General features: G+C 42.7%; 1 protein-coding gene across 2 annotated transcripts in view; it reads left to right on the top strand.

The window, feature by feature from the left end:
• The window catches only part of ARID4A (AT-rich interaction domain 4A), an 85,014-nt gene extending 63,417 nt beyond the window's left edge, over positions 1-21,597 (top strand). The window contains exons 18-24 of one of the 2 annotated variants that reach the window (XM_062205049.1): positions 1,595-1,679; positions 3,034-3,163; positions 5,117-6,253; positions 6,444-6,548; positions 12,945-13,151; positions 13,735-13,881; positions 19,671-21,597. In XM_062205049.1, the coding sequence (XP_062061033.1) occupies positions 1,595-1,679; positions 3,034-3,163; positions 5,117-6,253; positions 6,444-6,548; positions 12,945-13,151; positions 13,735-13,881; positions 19,671-19,774 (1,915 nt within the window). In that variant the 3' untranslated portion in view covers positions 19,775-21,597. The remainder of the gene's footprint in view (positions 1-1,594; positions 1,680-3,033; positions 3,164-5,116; positions 6,254-6,443; positions 6,549-12,944; positions 13,152-13,734; positions 13,882-19,670) is intronic. The other variant, XM_062205050.1, reaches the window with a different exon arrangement.
• The last annotated feature ends 1,070 nt before the right edge of the window (positions 21,598-22,667 follow it).

The following is a 22,667-nucleotide window of genomic DNA, read 5'->3' as shown; positions in this document are numbered from 1 at the left end:
TTTTGCCGTTGGTTCACCCTCCAATGGCCGCCGCAGCTGGCGCGTTGCGGCCGGCGCACCGCGCTGATCCGATGGCAGGAGCCAGGTGCTTTTCCTGGTCTCTCATGGAGTGCAGGGCCCAAGCACTTGGGCCATCCTCCACTGCACTCCCGGGCCACAGCAGAGAGCTGGCCTGGAAGAGGGGCAACCGGGATAGAATCCAGCGCCCCGACCGGGACTAGATCCCGGTGTGCCAGTGCCGCAAGGCAGAGGATTAGCCTGTTGAGCCGCGGCACCGGCCTAAAGTACAGATTCTTAAAAGCATGGTACAATATCTTTAGCCAGTTTTGTTTGACAAGCTTTAGATCTTGAGTTAATTGAGCAGCAGATAGTTTTCAGACTATAGTGTAGGTAATCTTGGTACTGTTTCAATTGAAGCTCGTGCCTGTTGGAACCTTATCCCTACTTTGTGTATCTCCACAATACCTGATCTCCATAGCAAGATTATGACTTCCGTATGGTTTTCATTAATTGGTATATTCTGAAATAAGGACTATAGTTTTCTCACTTACATGTTCAGATTTGAGATTTTGATTGGATTCTACAAATTCCTGCTTATTGCCGGCGCCGCGGCTCACTAGGCTAATCCTCCGCCTTGTGGCGCCGGCACACCGGGTTCTAGTCCCGGTCGGGGCACCGATCCTGTCCCGGTTGCCCCTCTTCCAGGCCAGCTCTCTGCTGTGGCCAGGGAGTGCAGTGGAGGATGGCCCAGGTCCTTGGGCCCTGCACCCCATGGGAGACCAGGAGAAGCACCTGGCTCCTGCCATCAGATCAGCACGGTGCGCCGGCTGCAGCGCGCCGGCCGCGGTGGCCATTGGAGGGTGAACCAACGGCAAAGGAAGACCTTTCTCTCTGTCTCTCTCTCACTGTCCACTCTGCCTGTCAAAAAATTAAAAAAAAAAAAAAAACCCTGCTTATTTACATAATGTAAGAACTATTATTCAATTCTAGAAAGGTTAGTTTCTTATTTACTTCTGATTAGTAACTTGGACTGACTATTGAAATCCAAAAGTGATGTCAGTCAATCGTTTAAATAAAGGTAAAAGGGAAATGAAGGGCTTTCTTTTTCTTTTTTAAAGATTTATTATTTATTTGAAAGTCAGAGTTACACAGAGAGAAGGAGCGGCAGTGAGAGAGAGGTATCTTCCATCCACTGGTTCACTCTCCAATTGGCCACAATGGCCAGAGCCACCTGATTTATTTTTGTAGTATCAACTCAATAGAATGAAATGTAGTCCAGAATATACGTACCAGACCAGATCTGTGGGAGTTGAAGAAAGCAAAGCAGATCAAATAGCCTTAGATCTATTTAGAGTTTGTTTACCCAGACCTCCCTCTAAACCTGCTAACTCTAAGAAAATTCTCTTGCCTTTCCCCGTTGGTGGTAGGTGTACACTCAGATGCTGACCCATGTGATCAGAAAACCAGCACCCATGCCCTTCACTTTTCTGCCTCCAGTGGGAGTAGGTTCTTTAGTCTGTCTCTCTGTTGTTTTTGTTCGGTGAATGCATTGCAAATAGAGCTTCATTTGACATTTTTATATATTTCCTTTAAGGTATGATGAATGGGTGAAGGCTGACAGGATAATCTGGCCTTTGGACAAAGGTGGACCAAAGAAAAAACAGAAGAAGAAAGCTAAAGTATGTTTATAGACCCATATCCTTTATGATAGGTGCAGGAAACAGTCAAATTGTATTGTGTGTATTTTTTTAAAGACAATTGTTAGAATAGTTTTAATTCGGTCACAGCAGAATTAAAGGGAAAGTATGGAGATTTCCCATTTACATTGCCCCACACCTGCACAGACCTCCCCTGCCCAGAGTGGTACTTTTTTTTTTTCTGTTTTAACAATTGATGAACCTATACCCAGAGTCTATCAGTTATCATCACCCAGAGTCCACAGTTTACGTTAGGGTTCACTCTTGATGTTGTACGGTCCAAGGGTTTGGACACACGTCTAGTATCACATATACACCAATACTGTAGTTTCATTGCCCTAAAAATCCTCTGAGCTCTGCCTATTCCTCTCTGCCACCCTCACCCAACCCTTGGCATAGTGTTTTATTTTTTTTAAATTGTCTCCCTAGTTTTCCCTTTTCCAGAGTACCACATCGTTGGACTCATACAATATATAACCTTTTGGGATTAGCTTCTTTCAGTTAGTAATCTGCATTTAAAGCATTTTGGTTTTCTGTAGGTCTTGTTTCTCACTGAAATAATCATCTTGGGTCTCTTGAGATAATTGTGATTTTTCTCCATTGTAGTCCAGGAACTAAAAATGTAAAAATCTAAAACATTATCCCCACTGTTTGCAGAAAGGTAAAAACCGAACCCCCAGAGCATGGGACTCAAAGTCAAAGGCCTCTTTGGGCTTGATAGGAAGGAGGAAAAAAGGATGGGTGGTGACAGACAGGAGGACACATCTGTCTTCTGGAGTCTGCTGTGGGAATGCAGATCCAAGCTTCCCGGATTTTAGAACTTATTTAAGACTGCTCTTTGTATATGTATGTGTATGTATGTGTTTATATATAAATATAAAATTTATTATTTATTATATATTTAATGTGAAGTCTGATTTTCAAATACTGGAAGCTGAATTTTTAAATGTGTATCTGCTGGCCAGTTGCACCCGCACCCGCACCCTGGCTTCCCAGCCTTTGCAGTGGAGCTTTGCCCTGTGTTTTGTCTGAGGCTGACATCTTTCGTTCCCGCAGGGGGCAATGAGGAGCAGAGCGGGAGTGCCCAGTAGCGGCCTGGTTTCCCGATCCACTGACTTTGACCATCCCAAAGTAACCGCAGTGTTACAAATCATAGAACAGCCGATTCCTGCGAATACAGAATAGGTTACAGAGCTTGTTGGTTCTCCTTTAAGAACAGCTTGGGAGTTGACATGTAAAATAGCTAACCTTCTTCGAGTCGTCGTTTTCCCTGGATAAGTGAATGCTTCTCCTATGACGCTGACCGTTCTCATGCATTTCGGTGTTCTTTACCCAGAATAAAGAAGAAAGTGAGAGGGACGAGGAGAGGCAGAAATCCAAACGGGGACGGCCGCCGTTAAAATCCGCTCTGTCGTCAAGCATGCCGTATGGCTTATCTAAGACAGCGAACAGTGAAGGAAAATCAGGTACCAGAAATGCTCACAGCAGTGTACCAAGCAGATTACCTCTGTCAAATACACTGGAAGGTGCTCAGTTTTGAGGATCCCCGATCTTAGAAAAATCCATGATATCAACGCAGCCATGCGTCACTTCCTATCAGGGATGCACTCTGAGAAGCACAGTAGGCCAGTCTGTTCTGGTGCAAGCAGTAGCGTACACGTGCACAACTGAGACAGCTACACCGTCACTAGGGGCATAACCTGATGGGACCACGTCGTGGATGTGGTCTGTCATTGACTGAAATGCTGTCATGCAGTGCGTGACTGTAGTACAACTACCGGTAATGCAGGGACTCATAGTAAGTCATCTAGGTTTCTGATCTCTTGTTATTTAAACTGCAAAATTTGAAGAGAATGTTCCGTTGGTTATATATTTTTATCTGCGATTTAGTGACACTGTCATTTAGGATTATCTTTTTTTTTTTTTTTTTGGAGATTTAGTTATTTATTTGAAAGTCAGAGTTACACAGAGAGAGGAGAGGCAGAGAGAGAGAGAGGGTCTTCCATCCGATGGTTCACTCCCCAGTTGGCCGCAACAGCTGGAGCTGTGCCAATCTAAAGCCAGAAGCCAGCAGTTTCCTCAAGGTTTCCCACGCGGATGCAGAGGGAGCACTTGGGCCATCTACTGCTTTCCCAGGTCACAGCAGAGAGCTGGATCGGAAGTAGAGCAACCAGGTCTCAAACCGGCGCACTTACAGGATGTGGGCACTTCAGGACAGGGTGTTAACCCACAGCGCCGGCCCCAAGGACTATCTTTTTTTATAAATATCTTTAAAATATTCTATTTTAAATTAAGGAGCAATTGACAGTCCATGCATTCTGCTGTGTGCTACACTTTCCTTCAAAGCACGCACCGTCGTCTCCTGTAAATTCAGTGCCGTTCACCCAGGATCTTTGAGTACAGCTGAGAGGTTGCTGTTTAAAGGGAGCACGGACTGTTGTATTGTGGCGAGCATGGGTGAACATTTTGTGTTCTGCTGTTACTTTGTCCGCTTCCCCTCCCTTCGAGAAGAGAGCCATCCTGAACCACAGACCTGCTGTTAGGCCACGTGGTGCTCGTGTGCAGGTTGGACAAGGACATCCTTCCTCGTCACAGCCATCCACTGGAAAGTTGTCAGAGTACACAAATGCCTCATGTCCCGGGCATGCCCGTGTCCAGTATATAACCTACAGAGCTGTCCTAACAGCCTCGCTAAACCACCACAGACGAGGTGTTCCAAAACATGAGAAAAATGAACTCCACATTTCGCTCATGTGAAAATTACAAAATAAAACTTTTTCTAACTTGTTACTTAAAAAAATTTCATTCAGTGTTGGCCTTTTTGAACTTCTTTAGTATATGAGTACCATATGGGCCGAATTTTATATTTCTTAGAATTCTGTTATTTTAAATATTCTCTGATTTAAATGGGATCACTTCTTTGTCAAGGAGATGATTTGCCTATACTTTCTTCTCTATTCGTGAAAAGGATGTTTAAAGTTTTGGAAATTCACATTGTTCATTTTAACATCTCTTCTTCCCAGAATTCTTTTAAGTGGAATGTCATGTTCCTTTCTTAGTACACAAAATAACCATGACATGTGTTAACCAGTGCCTACTTAAGTCAAAACAGTTCACATATTGATGGAGTATCTCGGTACCAGTGCTTTGATTTTCTTTAAATGTAGTCTAAGTGTGATACTAGCAGATATTACACAATAGCTCTGCAGAAGTAGGATGTAATAATGTACTTTCACATAGAGTTTATTTGAAATCCCCTCCCCAATTTTTAACACAAATATTAATTATGATTTATATCTGCGGGGCAGTATTCAGAGGTATATGATTCAGGGTTTTGTTTTTATATTAGGTAGGATTTCTATTATGAAATTACGTTGGTAATGAAGATGAAAACCTGCGTAATAATGTTCCTTTTCCAGACTCTTGTTCTTCAGATAGTGACGCAGAAGACACAGTAGAGAAGAATTTGATGAATGAAGAACTTTCTCCTGATAGTAAAGAAGAGCTGGAGAAAAATGAACACTTAAGCGATGATAAACTAGAGGAAGAAAACCCAAAGAATGCTGCACATAGCTTAAAAGAAAACAATAGGACTCAGATGCAGCCATTGGAAACCTTGAAGTTAGAAGTTGGAGAGAGTGAACAAATAGTACCGATTTTTGGAAACAAAGTAGACCAAGTAGAAGAAATTAAGAAAGAAGCAGAAAAATCCCCCAAAGGAAAGGGACGGCGAAGCAAGACAAAAGACCTGTCTTTAGAAATTATCAAGATTTCATCATTCAGCCAGGATGAAGCCGGGAGTGAGCCCCATCCAGAAGCCCACAATCTTGAATTTTCCTCACCGGACAGTAAAAACTTCTCTTCTGCCACCGAAGATGACATTGACTCGTGTGGAAAGGAAAAAAAGTTGAAACGGAAAATACTAGGACAGTCGTCACCAGAGAAAAAAAACAGAGTCGAGAATGGGATGGAAGGGGCAAACAGCGTGGCTCAAGAAAGGACCAGTGATTGTATCGGATCTGAAGGAATGAAAAACTTAAAATTTGAGCAGCACTTTGAAACCGAAAATGAAGGAATGCCGTCACTGACAGCAGAATCGAACCAGTGCCTGCAGGAACTGGGCAGTGAGAAATCGCAGCGTCCGGCTGAGGAGACCCTGCCGGCCCCGCTGAAGGAGGAGGAGGAGGCCATGCCTCTGATCGGGCCCGAGACCTTGGTGTGCCACGAAGTCGATCTGGATGATCTGGATGAGAAAGATAAGCCCGGTGTCGAGGACGCAGCTGTCCAGAGCTCTGAGTCTCTCTCCCTGGTCTCTGGGCCACCGGGCCTGCCTCCTGCCACACAGCCCAACTTCTCGGTGGCCTCACCGCTGACGCTCAGCCAAGACGAGTCCCGCAGCGTGAAAAGTGAGAGCGACATGACGATCGAGGTGGACAGCATCGCGGAAGAATCTCAAGAAGGTCTCTGTGACAGGGAGGCAGCAAATGGGTTTGACGCCAGCGGTGCCTCTGGTCCCTGTGGTATAACCGTTCAGGAGAGAGAGAGCAGAGAGAAGGGTAGGTTTGCTCAGGAAAGAAAATATACCTTCATATAGGACGTGAAAGTTATTGTTCAGGGTTTCAGGTACTGTTGTTCTTTCTTTTGTCTTTGTATATATAGAAATAATGTAGGCAAGTGAATAATGAATAAATTAAACTTGCTCTTGTTTTGTTTTGTTTTTAAATTCTCTCTTTCCTCGTATTTCAGGCCAGAAAAGACCAAGTGATGGAAACAGTGGGCTACTGGCAAAAAAGCAGAAGCGCACCCCAAAGCGAACAAATGCTGTAGCCAAAAATGAAAAGAATGGAGCAGGTAAGTGCTTTTCAGCACTAGCTTTTATACAGGGTTAGCATTTTCAGCAGTGTGTTGGCTTGATCATTTGTGTCAGTATAAAAGTGTGTTCCTTTTATTATATTCTGAAAAAGTCATATTCCCATTAACTTTTTTTTCTTTTTTTTCCTATTAACTTTTAATCTGAAAGTGCATGTCAGTTTTATTTAAAACTGGGATGGTTGTGATATTTTTATGCTTTGTGTTTCTTATGAAAGCAATTTAAGTATTTGAAGCAGTTTAGAGGAATGTATCTGGGACGCTTGAAAAGCAAATGCTCTTTTTCTGTTTAGAAGTAGATCAAAAGTTACATTTCTGAAGGTGCTATTTCCTTGAATTATGAAGAGCTGACTTATGAATAGGACAGTAATTTTAAAACATGGAGCGGGTGACTTTGGCCTATCAGATACAATGCTTGTGACCCAAATAGAGGTACCTGGGTTCAATACCTGGTTCTGGCTCCTGACTCCAGCTTCCTGCCAGTGCAGCTGTGATGGTTCAAGTAATTGGATTCCTGCTACCCATGTGGGGCCCTTTTCAGGATTTGGGGAGTGAACCAAAGATGGGAGCCTGTTTGCTTCTCTCTCTCTCTCTTTTCTTTATCTTTCTTTCTTTCTTTCTTTCTTTCTTTTAAGATTTATTTATTTATTTGAAAGAGTTACAGAAAGAGGGGGAGAGACAGAGAAAGAGAGAGAGATATCTTCTATCCACTGGTTCAACTCCACAAATGGTCACAATGGCCAGTACTGTGCCATGCCTAAGTCAGGAATCAGGAGTTGCTTCTGCTCTCCCACCTGGGTGGCAGGAGCCCAAGCGCTTATGCCATCTTCTGCCATTTTTGCAGGCCATTAGCATGGAGCTGGATCGGAAGTGGAGCAGTTGGGACTTGAACCGGCACCCATATGGGATGCCGGCAATGCAAGCACTGGCTTTTCCCACTATGCCACCATGCCGACCCACTTGTATGCTTCTCAAAAACAACAAAAACCGTTTTAAAAGAACATGGAGAAATAAGGGCAGTTCTTACTGAAACAAGAAATTTGTGAATAGAATAGATTACATGGAAGGCAATCTTTTATGATAAAGAATAAAATTAAATAGTAGAATATAGTCAAAAAGAAAAATGATTGATTTGTTTAAAAGATTTATTTATTTGAAAGTCAGTGTTACACAGAGAGAGGAGAGGCAGAGAGTGAGAGAGAGAGGTCTTCCATCTGCTGGTTCACTTCCCCATTGGCTAAAATGGCTGGAGCTGAGCAAATCAGGAGCCAGGAGCTTCTTCCAGGTCTCCCATGCGAATACAGGCGCCCAAGGACTTGGGCCATCTTCCACTGCTTTCCCAGGCCATAGCAGAGAGCTGGATCGGAAGTGAAGCAGCTGGGACTTGAACCGGCGCCTGTCAGGATGCCAGCACTGCAGGCGGTGGCTTTACCTGCTATGCCACAACACCAGCCCCGATATGATTGATCTTGACAAATTAAAGGATTTCCTTCCAAATATGCCTTCCTAGAAGTCTGAAAGAGGAATTCTTGGTTACATTAGACACATATTCCAAGGAAAGGAGTATATGATTTATATAAAATAAAAGGCATTTTGAAGGAAAACCTTTGAGACATAGTTCAGGTTTTCAGCAGTCCCAGGTGGTGAGCAGCTGCACAGTGCAGGACTAGAGACTAGAGACACAGTGATAGGAGCTGAAACTAGAAAAGTAGCAGGAATCACAAAGGGATGTGAGTAACTATTGTGCATCAGCCTCGTAGACATCACCTGAGTCGGGATGAAAGTGAACCCAGCCGGTTATGGGACAAACTGAAATTATGTACAGTGGGACAGGATGTAACAACAGCTGCTGTTCCTATCAAGGGTGAATAACACAGATTGAATCAGGAGTCAACCAAGAATTTCAGACCATAGGATATTCACTACAAAATCTAGCTTATACAACTGTCGAGGTTATGATCATCAAGTAAAGAGGAGATGTTCTAGATTGATGGAGACTTAAGACACGTGACAACTAAATACAGAACATCATTTTCACGTGGATCCCATTTCTGTATAGAGCATTGTTGGTTCAGATGGAGAAACTTGTACTAGATCTGAACAGTAAGATGGTAGTAATATATCTGTGTTAATTTCCCGATATTGATGATTGTATTATGGTTCAGTAGGAGTGTGGTAGTTTTAAAAACGTAATACACAAAAATTCATTGATCCTTTTCCCTTCAAGAGACAAAGCCTAATTTCGTTCCCCTAGAGTTTGGGCTGAACTTAGCGATTCACTTGTAACAGGTAAAGTGGAAGTGATGGTTGACATCTTTGGAGAATAGGTCATAGAAGGCACTGCAAGTTCCTCCTTGCCCTCGATTGGATCACTTGCTCGGGGCAAGTTGTCTGCCATATTGTGAGGACGTTCAAGCTCTCAGTTGAGTGGCCCTTGGGGTAAGAAACAGAACAGCCAGCGAGGAACCAAGGCATCCGCCGACAACCGTGTGCGTGGAGTGAGCCACTTGGACACTGATCCTCCAGCCTCTGTCAAGTCGTCAGACACAGGCCCAGCTAAAGTTCTGAGTGCAACCTCACGAGATTCCTGAGGCAAACCATACAGTCAAGCTGCTCCCAGATTCCGACCCTCAGAAACCGTGTGAGATATTAAACATTTGTAGCTTCAAAGTGCTAAGTTTGGGCTAATTTGTAATGCAGCAGTATGTAAATAACACATGGAGAATGTTGCTTGTAAGAAGTTCACAAGAAAGCAACCAAGTGTATTGACACAACTTACCCTCAAAGGAGAAAAAAGTGTGGGTGTTGTACATAGAACTTTTTTGAAAGTTTGAAGATTGTTTCAAGAAAGAGTTTAAAAAATTGAAAAAGAGAGAGAAGGAAATGGTCGGTTTTATTTTTTGGAAACAATCTTTTGCTTAACTAAGGCAGTAAAGGAATGAAATAAAGACATTTGAGGGGAGTAAACTGACTAGGATCAGTTATGATCAGTCATGCATGAGGAGTTAGCTGACTGAAATATGGACTAGTGAAGGAGCAGCAGGTTGTGGGAAAAGTACCTTGGGAAACATTGAGGTCGTGGTACTGGGAATCAGGAACACACGGCTGTAGATCTCAGAAGAAAGTCTGTTTTTACAAAATAGTTTTCAAAGGATTGCAAGAGGATGAGATTGCTATGGGAAGTTGTAAAAGGAGAAGAAAAGGGACCAAAAAATAGAATTATGTGGAGAAATTGCTTATAAATGTTTGAGTAAGAAAAAAGGTTTCAGATGATACAGAATATTCAAGTGGGTTTTGTTGTTGTTTTCTAATCATTGTATTTGACCATTGGTAAGTGTTTAAGACCCTAGCAAGAGCACAGGGGTGTGGTTGGAAGGTGTAGCAGTCAGGGTAACTAAGACCACTCTTTCCGGAAGTTTGACCCTAAGAGAAGAGAAGAGGTGCCAGATAAAGGAAGGCGTTTTCTGCTCTGGGCGTGTTGGTAGATGTGGTAGGAAGGATTTGAAAAAGAAAGAAAATAGACAGGGCCCAGTGCTGTGGCGCAGATTAAACTGCACCGGTGACAGTGGCATCCCATGTGCGTACTGATGAGTCCCAGCTGCTCCACATCCAGTCCAGCTCCCTGCTACTGCACCAGGGAAGGCAGCAGAAGGTGGCCCAAATGCTTGGACCCCTCCCGCTACATGAGAAGAAGTGCCTGGCTTTGGCCTGGCCATTGTGGCCATTTAGGAAGTGAACCAGCAGGTGGAGGATTCTCTCTGCCTCTCCCTGTCCCTTACTCCTCTCCTTCCTTTCCTCTCCCTCTTGCTCTGTAACTTTGCTTTGTAAATAAATCAATCTTAAGAAGAGAGGAAATTGACACAGGATATTCCACAGGAGCTGATTTTAAGAACATGGCTAGGGGCCGGCACTGTGGCGCAGCAGGTTAACACTCTGGCAGGAAGCGCCGACATCCCAGATGTCTGCTGGTTCAAGACCTGGCTGCTCCACTTCCGATCCAGCTCTCTGCTATGGTTTGGGATAGCAGTAGAAGATGGCCCCCAAGACCTTGGGCCCCTGTACCCGCATGGGAGACCTGGAAGAAGCTCCTGGCTCCTGGCTTTGGATCAGCGCAGCTCTGTGCGTTGTGGTTATCTGGGAAGTGAACCAGTGGATAGAAGACCTCTCTCTCTGTTTGTACCTCTCTCTGTAACTTTGTCTTTCAAATAAATAAAATAAATTGTTTTATTAAAAAAATCCTTAAAAAAAAAAAAAAGAACATGGCTAGAGATCACTTTTTCCAGAAGCAGAGTTTTCTCTTCTTGAGACTTAAAAAATTCTTTTAAAATATAATAAAGAGGGGGCTGGAACTGTGGTACAGCAGGTTAAGCCACAAGCACCGCGTCCCATATGGGCATCAGTTCAGATAGGCATCTGAGGCATCTGTTTGTGTCCTAGCTGCTCCACGTCCACTGCAGTTCCATGCTAATGCACCTGGGATAGCAGTAGAGGATGGACCAAGCCCTTGGGCCCCTGCGCCCACATGGGAGACCCTGAAGAAGCTCCTGGCGTTGGTCTGGCCCAGCCCTGGTCGTTAAGGCCATTTGGGGAGTGAACAAATAGATGGAAGATCACCCTCGTCTCTCTTTCTCTTCCTTTGTTACTTAACTCTGACTCTCAAATGAATAGGTGAACCTTCAAATTAATTTTAAAAAGGCGGGTCAGTCAGGATGGAGACAGGAAGGACAGGGACTGGGAAACTGAGTGTTCACCTTCGGCTTTGGTTTTCAGTAGTAGGCAGCTTTGGATTTTGAGAGTAAAGAAGGTGCAGGCAGGTAAAAGGGAAATAAAATAGGAAATTGTGTTGTTACAAGTAAACGAAAAGCACTTGTATCCCCAAGTCAGTATCTTCTATGCTTTATTATAACTGTTAGAAATTGTGCTCATAGAAATCAAGATATCTTGGCCGGCGCCGTGGCTTACCAGGCTAATCCTCCGCCTTGCGGCACCAGCACACCGGGTTCTAGTCCCGGTTGGGGCGCCGGATTCTATCCCGGTTGCCCCTCTTCCAGGCCAGCTCTCTGCTATGGCCCGGGAAGGCAGTGGAGGATGGCCCAAGTGCTTGGGCCCTGCACCCGCATGGGAGACCAGGAGAAGCACCTGGCTCCTGGCTTCGGATCATCACGATGCGCTGGCCGCAGCAGCCATTGGAGGGTGAACCAGCAGCAAAAAGGAAGACCTTTCTCTCTGTCTCTCTCTCTCTCTCTCTCTCTCTCACTATCTACTCTGCTTGTCAAAAATAAAAAATAAATAAATAAATTTAAAAAAAAATCAAGATATCTCTATGTGTATACTTGTTCACATACAAAGTTTGACTCGGTTCTTTTTTGGGTTGTTATGCTTTGTTTTAAACATAAACGGGGCAATTTTCTATTGTTTTGTAACTACTTTTTTATTTAGCAGTATAGGGTACTTTTCCATCTTTTTCTTTGAACTCCTCCAGCTCATTATTTTTAACATTAGCAGAGTATTCAATGGTATTTTTTAAAAAAGATTTGTTTATTTATTGGAAAGGCAGAGTTACAGAGAGGAAGAAAGAGCAATCTTCCATCTGCTGGTTCACTCCCCAAATGGCTGCAACAACCAGAACTGGGCCAATCCAAAGCCAGAAGCCAGGAGCTTCTTCCGGTCTCCCATGTGTGTATAGAGGCCTAAGCACTTGAGCCATCTTCTACTGCTTTCCCAAGCCATAACAAAAAGCTGAATTGGAAGTAGAGCAGCCAGGCTTCCAATTGGCACCCATACAGGATGCTGGCACCGCAGGCACTAGCTTTACCCACTGGCCACAACATTGGCCTCAGTGTATTTAATTTTTAATATTTTGCTTATTGGTACACCTTTAGGTTGTTTCCTTTTTATTTTAATTGTTGATATAAACTTTCTGCATTTGTGTAACTATTTCTGTAGGTTACCAAGAAGTTTCATTGTTGAGTCTGTTGCATTTTTTTTAAAGATTTTATTTATTTATCTGAGAGGTAGAGCTATAAACAGAGACGAAGATAGAGAAAAGTCTTCCATCTGCTGTTTCACTCCCCAAATGGCTGCAACAGTCAGAGCTGGGCTGATCTAAAGCCAGGAGCCTAGAGTTTTTTTTCAGGTCTCCCACATGGGTGCAGGGGACCAAGTCTTTGGGCCATCTTCCACTGCTTTATAAGCCACAGGCAGATAACTCAATCGGAAAAGGAGCAGCTGGGACATGAACTGGCATGCATATGGGATGCTGCCACAGAGGCGGAGGCTTAGCCTACTACGCCACAGTGCCAGCCCCAGGTCTGTTGCATTTTGATATTCGAGATTTTTATCATTTATAACCCGAGTCTTTTTTTCTTTTTATTATAGGACAAAGCAGTGATAGTGAAGATCTTTCTGTCCTGGACAGCTCAAGCAAATGTACACCAGTGAAGCACCTGGGTGTGTCCAAGCCACAGAAGCTCGCTCGATCTCCTGCAAGAATATCCCCTCACATCAAAGACGGAGAGAAAGATAAACACAAAGAAAAACATCCAAACTCGTCCCCTCGGACATATAAGTGGAGCTTTCAACTCAGTAAGCTTATAGAAAACCAGATATGTATTATAGAGTGGAATGTATCTTAAAATGTCAAGTTGAATTAATATCAACAACATAAGGAAAGGTGATAAATTTATTTAGGTATTCCAAATTAATAATTTCTACTTGGAAATCTTACATACAAATCTATACCTTTTCATAATGCTAACTAGATAAATATTGCCTGGAGGAAGAGATCCAGTTAAGAAATCAGATATATATGTTTTATATATAATTGATTAAACTGAAGTGTCCTTTGTAGTAACAACAATTAGAATAACTGATAATCACAATTATAAGTCAAGGTTATCTTGTGTTGACGTTTTCTTATGTTTCTCTGATCATGTAAGCAACAACATGTTCAGAAAATAACTTGTATAGGAAATCTGGGTTAGCAGAACTTTTAGTCATGAACTTAATTCATGTTTTTCTTGGTTTTAGAGCTTCGTTTAGCTTACTATGATTGATTTTAAGAAACTAAAGCTTTTGTTGACTTATGAGTTAGATTTTTGATGAAAGCATCACTTTTTTCCTCAAAGAATCATTTCAAAACCCACATTAACTTTTTTTCTTCTTCTAGATGAATTAGATAATATGAACAGTACAGAGAGAATCTCTTTTCTCCAAGAAAAACTACAGGAAATCAGAAAATATTACATGTCTCTGAAGTCTGAAGTTGCCACCATAGACAGAAGAAGAAAAAGATTAAAAAAGAAAGACAGAGAAGGTAATTTTATTACTTTCAAGAATACATTCTATTATTTTAGATTACTTAAGTCACCCTTTGAACATTGTGCACGTTCATTAATTCCTATTTTTATATTACTTGTGTGTGTTGTGTGTTTCAAGATTTATGTACTTATTTGAAAGGCAGAGTTATGGAGGGAGAGGGAGAGGCAGAGAGAGAGAGCTCTTCTATCTACTGGTTCACTCTCCAAATGGCTACAACAGTCAGGGCTGGGCCAAGCCAGAGCTAAGAGCTTCATCCTGTGTCCCATGTGAGTGTTCTGGGGGATCCAAGCACTTGGGCCATCTTCTGCTGCTTTACAAGGCCATTAGCAGGGCGCTGGACCAGAAATGGAGCAGCCAGGACTCCAACCGGTGCCCATAAGGGATGCTGGTGCTGCAAGGCAGCGGGGTAACCCGCTGTATCACAGTACCAGCTCCAGATTACTTGTTTTCTTCTCCCTTGCTGTTGAAATAAGTGAGTCAACAACTGAATTAATCAGAATGAGACTCTAAAGGGCATTTGGGGGCCAGCATTGTGGCGTAACAGGCTAAGCCACCACCTGTGACACCCACATCTGTGACACTGGGTTGAGTCTTGGCTTCTCCACTTCCTATCCAACTCCCTGCTGATGTCCCTGAGAAGGCAGTGGAAGATGACTCAAGTGCTTGGGCTCCTGCCACGCATTTGGGAAACCTGGAAGACGCTCCTGGTCCTGGCTCCTGGCTTTGGCCCGGCCTAGCCCCAGCTGTTGCGGCTATTTGTGGTATGAACGAGCAGATGGAAGACCTCTCGCTCTATCTCTCTCTCTCTTTCTAACTCTGACTTTCAAATCAACAAATACATCTTTAAAAAGGGGGGACGGGGGGGAGGAGGGCTGGCATTGTGGTATAGCAGGTTAGCCCTCCACCATCTCTTATGAGTGCTAGTGTAAGTCCTTGCTGCTCCACTTCAGTTCCTGCTCCTTCGTAATGCACCTGGGGAAGTAGCAGATGGCCCAAGAGCTTGGGCCCTGGCACCCATGTGGGAAACCCAGAAGAAGCTCCTGGCTCCTGGCTTCAGCCTGGCCCAGCCCCAGCCATTGTGGCCATTTAGGAAGTGAACCAGCAGATGGATGGTATCTTTGTCTCTCTGTCTCTCCTCCTCTCTGTAACTGTGCCTTTCAAATTTAAAAAAAAAAGGGGGGGGGCGGGGGCTATGACCTTTTTAACAAAGTGTGTAATTTAGTAAAGGTGGTAGATTCTCAAAAAGAGCTTATTCCCTCTCCAGATTGATTCTTTGCTCAGCAAACATTGGCTGCCTCTCCACAGCTATTATTTGTTGCTGTGGAGTTCACTAAAAGGAATGAGGCGTAAGACTTCTGCTCCAGGAGATTATCTTTTTAGAGGGTTTTTTTTTTTTTTTTTTTTTTTTGACAGGCAGAGTGGACAGTGAGAGAGAGAGAGACAGAGAGAAAGGTCTTCCTTTGCCGTTGGTTCACCCTCTAATGGCCGCTGCGGTAGCGCGCTGCGGCCGGCGCACCGCGCTGTTCCGATGGCAGGAGCCAGGTGCTTCTCCTGGTCTCCCATGGGGTGCAGAGCCCAAACACTTGGGCCATCCTCCACTGCACTCCCTGGCCACAGCAGAGAGCTGGCCTGGAAGAGGGGCAACCGGGACAGGATCGGTGCCCCGACCGGGACTAGAACCTGGTGTGCCGGCGCCGCAAGGCGGAGGATTAGCCTGTTGAGCCACGGCGCCGGCTATCTTTTTAGAGTTCTAAATCACCTCCTAAGCAACTGCAGCCTAAGTTAGTGCAGCTCAGCATTAATGAGTACCTAACTTTACCGTGGGAGTGGGCGCTCTCCAAGTGAGAGTACCTAACTTTACCGTGGGAGTGGGTGCTCTAAGAGTGAGATTCGCAAGTGCAGAAGTTGGTGGAAGAAGAGATTACTTTGGGCTAACCCTGGAGACAAGGAGTACTGTCCAAGCTATACTTTACAAAGTTATAGGATTGACTTCACGCCAAACATGGACATGTTCCTACCTGTTCTTTCCCCCAGCCCTACTAAAATAGTAGTACAAGAAATTAAAAGCACCATAGTCACAGGACAAGAGCATGAGATAGCTGACTACAGCAGACCAGAAATGTCCGCAGCATAACTGGGCTGGTGACTGTGCTAGCAGACAAGAGACTGCTAAAACCTAAGCTTGCTTGTCTTCCCAGTGTGACCAAACAAGAAGCAAAGTCAGTTCATACCGCCGGATCCCATGAAGGCAGGAGTGTGCTGTGAGGCTGAAAAATGGCGATTGGTTGAAAAAGGGAGGAGAAATTGGTTCTGTTCATGCTGCCCTACGAAGAAAGGCTTCCCTTCTCTTCAGCTCTAGCAGAAGACAGAGAGTAACTGAAAGAAGGGTGGGAGGGGGCAGCAGGCTTGCAGACCCAGGAAGAGCAGCCATAGCCGAAGGCGGGGCTTAGTGCTAATCAGAGAGAGCAGGGTGAGTGGCAGTGTGCCTGCCAAATGATGAGCCTTCCCACACTTCCTACCCCGTATGTAACCCTCTTGTCTCCCTTTCAACTATCAGCTAAGCTTATCCTCATCCTAGAAGGACATTGGAAGATTTTTCTGAAGGAATTGACTACCCCAAGGAAAATGGCCTCCCATAAACCGTAACATTTGAACATTCCTATACCAGAAAGCAGGTTCTTTGCCAGTCACTGTGTGTGCATTGCTCGTATTGAAAAGTCCTCGTGCTCACAGGCAGATTCTTCAGAGGCCCCTTAAATATGGAAACCACATGACCAGATACTCGAGGAAAGCCTCTGCGTAAAGACAAAAGCCAAATAAGACAAAGGGGACTTGGGAAAAACCATGTACAGCATATCACTGAAGTTACTGGTTAATAACCAGAGGGGGAAAAAGAGAAACTGTAACCGTAAGACAAAAAAGTTGATACTGTTTAACTTCAGAGAACAAGAAGGATCCGTAAAAAATATAGCAGGGATTTAAAATATATATAAGGGGCGGTAAAACGGAATAAATCCCAGGAGAAGGTCAGAAAGATAGGAGAGAAGAAATGAGTAGTATGGGGTTTCACAAAAGATAGGCAACTTATGAATCATAGGATTTCTAGAAAGAGAGCACTGAACAAACATAGGAGGAAATTGTCAACAAAGAAATATTTAAAAAAAATTGCACAGCCGAAGGACATGAGTTAGAGGACTAGAGTGACTCACTGTGCTCTTTAGGGAGACTGGTTGGAAGAGGAGGGATCCCAGCAGAGTACGTTTTGAAATTTCAGAACCCTACGGGTAAAGAGCAGCCTCTAGAAGTTCACCACGTCAAGGTGCAAATATGAGAAGAAATTTCTTTGAAGATTTATTTATTTGAAAGGCAGGTTAAAGAGAAAAAGAAGGAAGGACAGAGAGAGAAGGAGAGAGATCCTCCATCTGCTGGTTCATTCCCCAAATGGCCTTAATGGTCAGGGCTGAACCAGGACAGAGCCAGAACCGGGAACTCCTTCCTGGTCTCCCACCTCAGGGGCCGGGGCCCAGGAACTCCAGTAACTTCTGCTTTATTCCCAGGCACAATACCAGGGAGCTGGATGGGAAGTGGAGCCGCGGGGACTCAGACAGGCCGATGGGATGCCAGCCCCGCAGACGGCGGCTCCACCTGCTGGCCCAAAAGAAAAAAAAAATTTCTATGTCAGATTTTTCAGTACTGGTGATAGAAACTAGGAGGCAACATGGATCCAGCAAGCAAGGAAGATAATGAAGGGGACTCTCAAGGTGATGGTTAATAAAAGCTGTAGGGTAGCACTTGCATGGCAGGCATAGAAAGCAGGAATGGGGAGAAACAGGATAGGAGGGCTCCAGGAAGGCTGTCTCTGAAAAAAATGGAAGGGTCCTGGCCATTGTGGCCATCTGGGGAGTGATGGAAGGCCTCTCTCTCCCTTTTTCCCCCCACCCCCCATCTCTCTAACTCTTAAATTAAAAAACAAAAAAAAAAAACAAAAAAAACCCAACTTTTTAAAAAGATGATGACAGGGCTGGTGGGCATTTGGCCTAGCTGTTGAAAGTGGTTAGAGTGCCTGCATCCCATATAGGATGCTTGGGTTCGACCCCTGGTACCAGCATGTTTCCAGCTTCCCACTGATGCAAGCCCTGGGAAGCAGCCATGATAACTCAAGTGGTTTGGTTCCTGCCACCCACCTGGGAGACCTGGATTGAATTCCCAAATTGCAGCTTGGGCTTCCTAGCCCTGGCTATTGCGGGCATTTGGGGAATGATCCAGCAGATGGGAGCTGGTACATGTGTGTCTATCCTTCCCTCCCTCTCTCAGATAGATAAAAGGTAAATTACTTGATAGGCCTAACCAGGCGTATTTCGCAGGTGAGTTACTTACAGAATGACATGTGTCAGATGTGGTCTTCAATCATTCTACTACACATCCAATGGTCTTTATTTAATTGCAAGAAATAGGATGGAGCAGATATAAAATGATCAGGCATCCAATATTTGTCCTTTACAGGTTTTTGTTTGTTTTTTAAATAACCAGAAGTCTTCCTAGACTTTTAAACACAAAAAAGAAGAAAAGAGCCGATTAACAAATTGAGATTTCTTCAGAGAACCCTCAACTGCTTTGGGGTTTATTTCTTAAAAGTTTTAGACAACAAAAAGCATTCTTCTAATAGGTTTCTCTTTTGGTTTCCTTTTTTGTAGTGGATGTTACATTGAAAGAGTTCTAGCATACATATAGGAATTTGTCTTCTTGGAAGCCACACACACAGATATACATAAACAAAATTAAAACTTTACATAGCTAGGAATGTTTGAGTAAAGATTGACAAGAGACAGGAGTGCGTTTTGAGGAAAGACAAGATAAGGGGTGGTTCTGTGGCATAGTAGGCTAAGCCTCCACCTGCAGTGCCAGCATCCCATATGGGCACCGGTTCTACTCCCAGCTGCTCCTATTCCAAACCAGCTCTTTGCTGTGGCCTGGGAAGGCAGTGCAAGATGGCCCAAGTAGTTGGGCCCCTGCACCAGCATGGGAGACCCAGAAGAAGCTCCTGGCTCCTGGCTTCGGATCAGCCTAGCTCCAGCTGTTGCAGCCATTTGTGGAGTGAACTAGAGGATGGAAGACTTTTCTCTCTGTCTCTCCCTCTTTCTTGTCTGTAACTCTGCCTGTCAAATAAAATCTTTAGGGAAAACAAAAAAAAAATTGATAAAAGCAGAAACTACAAAATGAGAAAGTCCACAACACATAAACCCTTAGCCTGTGTTACATCTTCCTGGGGAGTTACGTTAGACTTTTAAGGACTTTTTTCCTAGCCACGCACACGCACCTCCATCCTGACCACCATGGTTCCGATTCCTGACAGCAGGGGGGTTTGGGTGCAGTGAGCACTCTTGGGCCTGTGACCTCGAGATGTCAGACATTCCCTGTCGTGAGAATCCATCTCAGCTTGACCATGTTTCCGACTTGCGGAGAGCCAGGTTCCTCACTGGGATTTTCCAAGTTGGGATTTCAGAGTTTATTCCTCTTTAAGCTTCACATTTTACAGTGTTTGGTTTTTTTTTTTTTTTTTTTTTTTTTTTTTTTTTTTTTTTAATTTTAAGTTGTTTAACGGACCAAAGATGAATTGCATTCTATTGAGCCAATCAAATTTTTTGCTGAAAATTTGCTTCTCATGCAACATTTAGGAGGCCCATGGTTGAAATGAATGTTAAGAATTTTGTTTCTTAGTTGCTGTTGGTTAGGCATCTTGGTGTAATGGATTTTGAATCTAACACGGTTGTTTTGCTTCCACAGTGTCTCATACAGGAGCCTCCATGTCATCTGCTTCATCAGACACTGGAATGAGTCCCTCATCCTCATCACCCCCACAAAATGTACTTGCTGTAGAATGCAGGTGATAAACGTTTCCTCTGCCTTCTCAGCTACCATGGACATAAATCCCCAAACCCTGAGACACAACCGCAGGAAGCACTCAACTGGTTTGACATTGCTAAGTATCTCCTCTATATTCTTCCAGGCTGGATCGTACCTATTCCCTTCTTATTTCCTTTTTTCTTGTTCAAAAACAAATAAGCAGATGAATGATCGAAGGTTAGGCAGCCTGCCATATTTGTCATAACTTTTCCTCTTTTTTTTTTTTTTTTTTCATTTTTTGTGATAGAGAAAAAAGGGCACTTAGCAAATTTGAATTTGTATAATAAAGCTTTCAGGTGTTATAGAAATCATAGACAAGCAAGTGCACATGATAAACATCAAAATAGTATCCAGCTGAGTAGTTACCGTTGCACTTTCACTGAGATGTGTTTGGAACACTTGGTGAGTAGGGGGTTTATGTTGTGTTTTTTTGTTGTTGTTTTTATTTTTGTGGAAGCACTTGCTATTTAGAACTGCCAAAGTATATGTTCAGCAGTGTGCCCAGGTTTAAAGATGTAAATGGGACAAAATAAATTGTGAAAGGAAGTGTAGTTGACTGAAAACTACAGTTGTAATAAGTCTTCCACTTTTTATAGGATTTTTGAGCACACAATTATGCAACTATTTTAATGTTTATTAATGTTTACAGTGGAATTGTGAATAAGTTTTCAGTGGACTATCTTATCCCTTGACAAAAATATTTTGTCTTTTTTCTATGTAATTTCAGAGTTTTTATTTTGTTACAAAAAGACAAAAATGAAATATATAACAACAATGAAGTTATTTAACAAGATTTCTAAAGCTGAAAATTTTGTGTAAAATAAGGTATTATCTTGCAACTTGTTAAATATATTTATTCAGACATTGGATGTTGTATTTTTATGTATTTTTTAAAATATTAATAAAATTGAAAAAAAGAAAATTCTAGGTTAATTCACTCTTTGGATGGCAGTAGCTCTCAGCTGTCCCTGGCCTGGTTGAAGGGAGTCTGTTTCAGTCCTTCAAACAGTAGAGAACTATGAATGGGCATCTGGATCAGTAAAGCATGTCCTTGTTTAGAGACTTTGGCAGTCCTAGTATTTAAACTGTTTTGAGGATCAAATTTTTGGTTGCCCTTAAGATACTTTGTCACAGTTTTTATGTTTGCTGTACTGCCGAATAAATTTATATCTCCCAAAGTTGAGATGCAACAACTAAGTAAAGCAACTATGTATGCTTCGTCTGTGAATTGTTCCACAGACTGATACATTTTGTAAATAATTCTTCCAAAATCATGTATTTAAGCAGTTTTGCATATATCTTATGTAAAAAAAAAAGTGATTTTTTAAAAGCGATTTTTAAATTCATGTTTGTACATTGAAGGGGTTTTTTTTTAAACCTCCTTTTCTGTGTTTAATATGCTGTAGAGTAATAATCTAGATGCTCTAGACTGTATATCAGGATCTGATTTACAAGAACAAAGTCAGAGCTAAACACTAGTGATGACATAGCATTACTGAAATCATTGTTTCTTAATTTCATTTTACCACATTGTGAATTTGTGACTCAGATTCCTTCCATTTTCTCAGAGAATTAAAAACAAAAAAGTACTCTTGTAAAATGCACTTTTCTGTCTTTTCTTTGCAAAGCAGAAGTATTTCAATGTAAAATAAAAAATGGAGCTCAGCGGGCAGTATTAATAAAGGCCATGTTTTAAACATAGGCTTTATATTTTCAGTTTTCATTTAAGTGATTGCTTTTGTTCCTAAGTGCCAATGACTTAAAATTGGAAAATCAGATTTCTCAAAACAAAGCATTTCAATAGTTACAATAAAGTATTTCTTGTACTTAATTATAAAAATAAAACATATGTATGTCATTCAATTGGAACTAGGAGACAACCTTCCGTTTATATGTTCAATATTTTAATGATGTCCCTCAGTAGCAGTTCAATAAATCTGAGATAGCTAAGTTATCAGATTCAGTATTGTCCCTTCTAATTTATCTAAATGTGGTAATGAAGTATTAGGACATTGGTGCAGAGAACAAAATTATATACTCCCTGAATAGGTACACAGACACTGTTAAAATCATTTTATTTGGGGGCTGGAGAGGATTACGAAATTGAATACTGTCTTCATTTAAATTCACGACAGATCAATTATTGGCATATTTTGAGGTTAGCTAAACTTTGGATAGCTCTTATGGCTAAAAAACTAAAAGTGTAAAGACATTTAATATCTAAAATGGAAAGTTGTTTATATAATGTAGTTATTTAAATATTATGGCACTCCATATTTTAGTATTCCATTGTAGGTTTTTATTGTTTTGTGCTAAATTTCTAATTTTCCTTTCACTAAGAAAGATGGTTTTATTTATTAGGCTCCTCCTTTTTTTTTTTTTTTTTAAGATACATGTATTTATTATTTGAAAGAGCCACAGAAAGAGGGAGAGAGTTCTTCCACTTGCTGGTTCACTCCCCAGATGGCTGCAATGGCCAGGGCTGGGCCAGCATAAAACCAGGACCCTGGAACTCTATCCAGGTCTCCCATGTGGGTGGCGGGGGCCCAAGCACTTGGGCCATCTTCCACTTCTTTTCCCAGGCCATTAGCAGGGAGCTGGATTGGAATGGAAGGCAGGAAAATAAACCAGAGCCCATAGGGGATGTCAGCATTGTAGGCACTGGCTTTGCCTGCTATGCCACAATGCTGCCCCCTTTGAGAACCTTGACTACTGCATACTATGTAATATTTAGAATGGCTTTTTTAAATTACGGAAATCTATATAGATTAGCTATTAATTTGTGTGCCTTTCTTATAAGCCCTGTAATTTAATATGGCTATCATAATTGTGAAAACACTTGGAGCCATATTCAACCACGCATAAAACCTATTGCTA

The sequence above is a fragment of the Lepus europaeus genome, chromosome 11 (genome assembly GCF_033115175.1).
Source record: "Lepus europaeus isolate LE1 chromosome 11, mLepTim1.pri, whole genome shotgun sequence".
Lineage (NCBI taxonomy): Eukaryota > Metazoa > Chordata > Mammalia > Lagomorpha > Leporidae > Lepus > Lepus europaeus.
The sequence above is the reverse complement of the archived record's forward strand: the minus strand, read 5'-3'. Positions and strand labels throughout refer to the sequence as shown.